Here is a 6,492-nt window from a genome sequence, read left to right as displayed (position 1 = left end):
TTCCCCCTCGAGAAATGCATTGCAAACCATTTATTGCGTCGTGCGTCAAAACAGAGCCGGAGCAGATGTGCTGCAGAGGTTTTGTGCTCATAACCTGGATGTTGCGTCCAGTAAAGCTCAGTAGAGCAGACAGACAGACTCAGACGTCAGAGAGGAGGTACACTACTAACATCAACAGCACATCAGGACTATAAACACCACACGGTGGAGCAAAGGGACGCCAAACTTTATTCCTACTTCTAAAGTTAAGCAATTGCTAAATAATCGTCGCGCAACACCAAAACTCTTCAGGAAAAATAAGATTAGATTTGCATACTGTTGTCAAAACAGCACATTAAATGTGTCGCTTTCCCCTCAGAAAACTAAGCAGTGACTTGTGTTCAATGGACGGATTGCGATGATTGTGTCCAACTTGAGTGTGCTCAGTTGCAGGAGGAACAGCGCGCTGTGTCTCGGTGCAGTGGAGGGACATTTGGAGGCGTCCTCCTCCTATCGCACCCTCAGTCCGACCGGACACATCCTCGTGGCGGTGAGCTTAGGATTCATCGGCACTTTCGGATTCCTCAACAACCTCTTGGTCCTCGTGCTCTTCTGCCGGTACAAGGTGCTGCGCTCCCCCATCAACTTTCTGCTGGTGAACATCTGCTTGAGTGATCTCCTGGTGTGCGTTTTAGGGACGCCGTTCAGCTTCGCGGCGAGCACGCAGGGGCGATGGCTCATCGGGGACACTGGATGCGTGTGGTACGGCTTTGTCAACTCGCTGTTAGGTGAGTGTTTCGAGGAATAAATCTCCATATACTGCAACTTATATAGACGATCCTATTAGTCCATCTGTTCGATTATTTTTGCATGCAGTAAAGCTGATTGAGCGTTTAAAATCAACGAAGATAAATCCAAAAACCTGTTGTGAAATACATTTGTCTCCAGTTGCAGCTTTACGTTTATGAGTATTTCAACCCAATTCTGGGCGCCATACCGACTAAACTAACTCCTGGGTTATTATTAAATTTAATTTATAGGACTCATTTTAACCCAATATTTGGGTTAGTCCATATTTTACCCGATTTGGGTTTAAATAACCCAGCATTTCCAAGAGTATGACGTGGGATGCTGCAGCTTGTATATTAGTTGATTAAAAAAAGCAATATTCAGAAGAAATTTGAGTGCCTTGGACTGATTTTTGCTGTTTATTCTTATGAATCCCTTACTTAAAGAGCACCGACACATTATTTAAGCTACCCCTGAGCACTTTTTGTTTGATTTTGGATTAAAAAAAATTCTTTAAGTCGCATTTTTTTTTCAAATGGTTTTTGTCAACTCAAATAAGGCTATAACAGACTTTGAGTCAGTGAGAAAACGCTTTTGTTCTTTTCTGAAGCATCATAAAGGCCTATAAATGTTATTGTAATGACCTGTTTTAATGACTTTGCAAGTTTGACTTCGGTCAGAAAAAATAGTAGCCTACAATAACTTGCTGTTAGGTGAGTGTTTCGTGGAATGAATCTCCACATATTGCATCTATAGACTGCAATCCTATTAGTCCACCTGTTCGATTATTTTTGCATTCAGTAATTATTAAATTATCGGAAATTAAACATTCAAATGAGCAAAAACCTGTTGTGAAATACATTTGTCTCCAGGTACAGCTTTGTATTTATGAGTAATGCAGTTTATATGACGTGGGATGCTGCAGCGTGTATATTAATCGATTATAAAAAGCAATATTCAGAGGAAATCTGAGTGCCTTGGACTGACTTTTGCTGTTTATTCTGATGAATCCCTTACCCAAAGGGCACCGACACATTATTTAAGCTACCCCTGAGCATTTTTTGTTTGATTTTGGATCCAGAAAAAATGTCTTTAAGTTGCTTAAATTTTTCCAAGTGATTTTCATCAAATGACAACTCAAATAAGACTATAACTGACTTTGAGTCAGTGAAAAAATGCTTTTGTTCTTTTTAGAAGCATCATAAAGGCATATAAATGTTATTTTAATGACCTGTTTTAATTACTTTGCAAGTTTGACTTCAGTGAGAAAAAATAGTAGCCTACAATAACTTGCTGTTAGGTGAGTGTTTCGTGGAATGAATCTCCACATATTGCATCTATAGACTGCAATCCTATTAGTCCATCTGTTCGATTATTTTTGCATACAGTAATTATTAAATTATCGGAAATTAAACATTCAAATGAGCAAAAACCTGTTGTGAAATACATTTGTCTCCAGGTACAGCTTTGTATTTATGAGTAATGCAGTTTATATGACGTGGGATGCTGCAGCGTGTAAATTAATTGATTATAAAAAGCAATATTCAGAGAAAATCTGAGTGCCTTGTACTGACTTTTGCTATTTATTCTGATGAATCCCTTACCCAAAGGGCACCGACACATTATTTAAGCTACCCCTGAGCATTTTTTGTTTGATTTTGGATCCAGAAAAAATGTCTTTAAGTTGCTTAAATTTTTCCAAATGATTTTCATCAAATGACAACTCAAATAAGACTATAACTGACTTTGAGTCAGTGAAAAAACGCTTTTGTTCTTATCAGAAGCATCATAAAGGCATATAAATGTTGTTTTAATGACCTGTTTTTATGACTTTGCAAGTTTGACTTCAGTGAGAGAAAATATTACAATAACTCGCTGTTAGGTCAATGTTTCCTGGAATGAATCTCCACACACTGCAATCCTGTTAGTCCATCTGTTCAATTATGGTTGCATGCAGTAAAGCTGATTGAACGTTTGAAATCAATGAAAATAAATCAAAAACCTGTTGTGAAATACATTTGTCTCCAGTTGCAGCTTTATGTTTATGAAGCAACTTATATGATGTAGGATGCTGCAGCTTGTATATTAGTCGATAAAAAAAACAGGTAACACTTTATAATAACTACACACTATGAATCCTCTATTAAGCATTAGCAAATAGTGAATTCATTATCTGTTAAGTATTAACTCTACATTAATAGACGTTAGTAAGCAGTTTATAAATACAGCTACAAATGCTGTATTCTTGACTTATGAGCTAATTTAAAATATGCTTAACGATTGTGTTTTCATACTTTGTTAATGAATAACTTAAAGTATTGCATTGTTTACAAACTACTTATTTAAGAATATTATTATTAGTAAGCGATTCAAATTGCATTTTATATATCGTATTATTTAGGCACATACTAATTGTTAAACATAAGTTTGTATGTTAATAAATGCTTTATTAATTTAACTTCATCCAGTTTTGTGATCTAATCTAAAGTGAGGACTATTTATGTTTATAAATCACTTTTAAATGACAATTAAAGACTCAGTTATATTCTAAACTGGAAAAAAAGAAAAATGACTTAATTTCTATTCATTTGAAGATACACAAATGAAACTGTATCAAATGAAAAATAAATCTCTGTAATCTTATGTAAAATAAAATTAGTGAAGTAAATAATTTTAAAATGGTGTATCATAATATTCATTCATTCATTTATTAATTTTCTTTTCGGCTTAGTCCCTTTATTAATCCAGGGTCACCACCGCGGAATGAACCGCCAACTTATCCAGCATGTTTTTACGCAGCAGATGCCCTTCCAGCCACAACCCATCTCTGGGAAACATCCATACACACTCATTCACACTCATACGCTATGGGCAATTTAGCCCAATTCACCTGTACCGCATGTCTTTGGACTGTGGGGGAAACCGGAGCACCCGGAGGAAACCCACGCGAACGCAGGGAGAACATGCAAACTCCACACAGAAATGCCAACTAACCCAGCCGAGGCTCCAACCAGCTACCTTCTTGCTGTGAGGCGACAGCACTACCTACTGCGCCACTGCGTTGCCCTGTATCATAATATATTGTTAAATTATTATATTGCTGTTGTTTTATCCAATTTTATTTTCTTTAATTATTGCTTATTGTATTTTGACACTCTTGCATTTTTTGCGTTAATTATTCAATTTTTGTAATACTGTTAGACTTGATACCGTCTATTTGAAAGCCATCAAATAGAGCTATTCAAACTATCTTATGAAACTATTCACATCACAGTGTTTATCGCAGAAAAATAAAATATACGTGAATAAAATATAGCAAAATCAGATTTTTCCAGTATCAGGCAGCCCTAGTCAATCATTCATTCATTTTCTTTTTGGCTTAGTCCCTTTATTAATCTGGGATTGCCACAGCGGAATGAACTGCCAACTTATCCAGCACATGTTTTACACAGCGGTGCCCTTCTAGCTGCAAGCCATCACTGGGAAACATCCATACACACTCAATCACATACACTACGGTAAATTTTAGCATACCCAATTCACCTGTACCACATGTCTTTGGACTTGTGGGGGGAAACCCCGGAGCAACCTGAGGAAACCTACGTGAACACAGGGAGAACATGCAAAATCCACACAGAAACACCAACTGACCCAGCTGAGGCTCGAACCAGCGACTTTTTTGCTGTTAGGCCAATGTGCTACCCAATGCGCCAAATTATTATATTTCTTTTTAATGAACTTTGCAAGTTTGACTTGTCCTTCAGTGAGAAAAAATATCACAATGACTTTTAGAAAGTGAAAACCTGTTAATCATAGCATAGATGTGTGTTCAGATCAGTTTTAATGAATGGCATAACAGTTTGTTTTTAAATAGCCCAATACTTGATGGGAAATCAAAATCCACAAAAGCTGCACTGATAGAATGAGAGAAGTGTAGTTTATAGATGTGTATGAGGCTGATGGATATTTTCCCCCTTAGAGGCGGCGAACTGTATGCCCGAATAAATGTTGAACCTCTGATGTGATTCTTTGTCAATAACTCAGTTGATGAAACACAAACATTTGCTTATTGGGTTCAGTGGGAGAAGGATTGAAATCACTATTTATTAAATTTCAGGAATTGTTATGTTCACCTTTATTAAAAAATGAACTGAAGCGAGGCGAGGAGCATCTGATGTCTTTCACAACTCAAGGATTACTTGTTACTGGTTTTACCACTTGGCAAGCATGCTAACCTAAATAGCTTATATTCAAGTCAGGTCCAGAGATTATTGTCATTCTGCTATATGTGTGGACATACAGTGGAATGAAATGTTGTGTCTCGCAGGACCACGGTACTACATAAATAAAAAAATAATCATAAATATGAGCACAACACTGGACTTAATAGCTATTTTCAACTTATATATAACTGACACACTAGAGCAATAATCTAACTATGCTATGCATGTACTACACTGCCTGACAAAAGTCTTGTCATTGTCATTGATCCCAGTTTTAAGAGCAACAAATAATAACTTCTAGTTGATCATTTGGAAAATGTCGCAGAAGGTCAATTTTTCAGATGAATCATTTTTTGAACTGCATCTCAATCATCACAAATACTGCAGAAGACCTATTGGAACCTGCATGGACCCAAGATTCTCACATAAATCAGTCAAGTTTGGTAAGGAAAAGTCATGGTTTGGGGTTACATTCAGTATTGGGGCGTGCGAGAGATCTGCAGAGTGGATGGCAACATCAACAGCCTGAGGTGTCAAGACATTTGTGCTGCCCATTACATTACAAAGAAGGTCAAGGTGCTCCAGGATTGGCCAGCCTGGTCACCAGACATGAACATTATTGAGCATAGGGTAAGATTGAGGAGGCATTAAAGATGAATCCCAAGAATCTTGATGAACTCTGATAGTCCTGCAAGAACACTTTCTTTGCCATTCCAGATGTTATTTGAGTCATTGCAGAGATGTATGGATGCAGTCCTCCAAGCTCAGTCATACGCAATATTCATTCTGTTTCCACTGCAGCATGACTTTATATTCTACACTGGACATTATTTTTGTTAAGTGACAAGACTTTTGTCTAAGTAAAGTCAGACCTTACTCTCCTCATTAAATAATTAAAAATCCAGGGATGATCATATTTTATTTTGCTCAAATAAGCATAATCTACAGGCCTTTGCCTTTCATATAAGCCACTTCTTTCCAATGAGCCTGTGTTGTAAGTTCAGTAAGGTGAAACACTTCTGATTGTATTAGATCTCCAGACTACATCCCAGATCACACCACCGCATGTGCAACTCATGTTCTTCAGAAATGTTGCATCCGCTGCTGTTGAATTAGGTGTGAAATGGAAAAGTCTAGAGAAGTATCACCACTGTTATAATTTGATTTGAACAGAATTTTTTTTTTCACTGTAAGCCTGCCAGCATCATTTCTTTGTCTGTGGGACAAGACTCACCTCTTGGCAACTTAACACAACCAGAATATTAGATTTCTGAATCCACCTCAGTGTTGCAATATTGAGATCTTATGCAATTTTTCAGGCACTTGCCTCATCAGATTCATCTCCTCCGAGATGTTTTGGAGACAGTTTATCATTAGAACAAGCAAGGGGGAAAAAGGCCTCGTGTCTCATAAAATGCTGTTGATTTTATCTGGAATCCCTTTGAAGCAAAAGTCATTTGATAGTGCAGGACTGCGATCTTAAACGCTGATCCCTGAAGAA

At 37.3% G+C, this 6,492-nt stretch overlaps 1 protein-coding gene across 1 annotated transcript in view; it reads left to right on the top strand.

Moving 5' to 3' along the window:
* Nucleotides 1–271: 271 nt before the first annotated feature.
* The window catches only part of tmtopsa (teleost multiple tissue opsin a), an 89,688-nt gene continuing 83,467 nt past the window's right edge, over nt 272–6,492 (top strand). Inside the window, exon 1 of the mRNA XM_056464662.1 lies at nt 272–767. Within this exon, the coding sequence (XP_056320637.1) occupies nt 398–767 (370 nt within the window). The 5' untranslated portion in view covers nt 272–397. The remainder of the gene's footprint in view (nt 768–6,492) is intronic.

The sequence above is a fragment of the Danio aesculapii genome, chromosome 2 (assembly GCF_903798145.1).
Source record: "Danio aesculapii chromosome 2, fDanAes4.1, whole genome shotgun sequence".
Taxonomy (NCBI): domain Eukaryota; kingdom Metazoa; phylum Chordata; class Actinopteri; order Cypriniformes; family Danionidae; genus Danio; species Danio aesculapii.
Note: the sequence above shows the minus strand (reverse complement) of the source record. Positions and strands in the feature narration are given on the sequence as shown.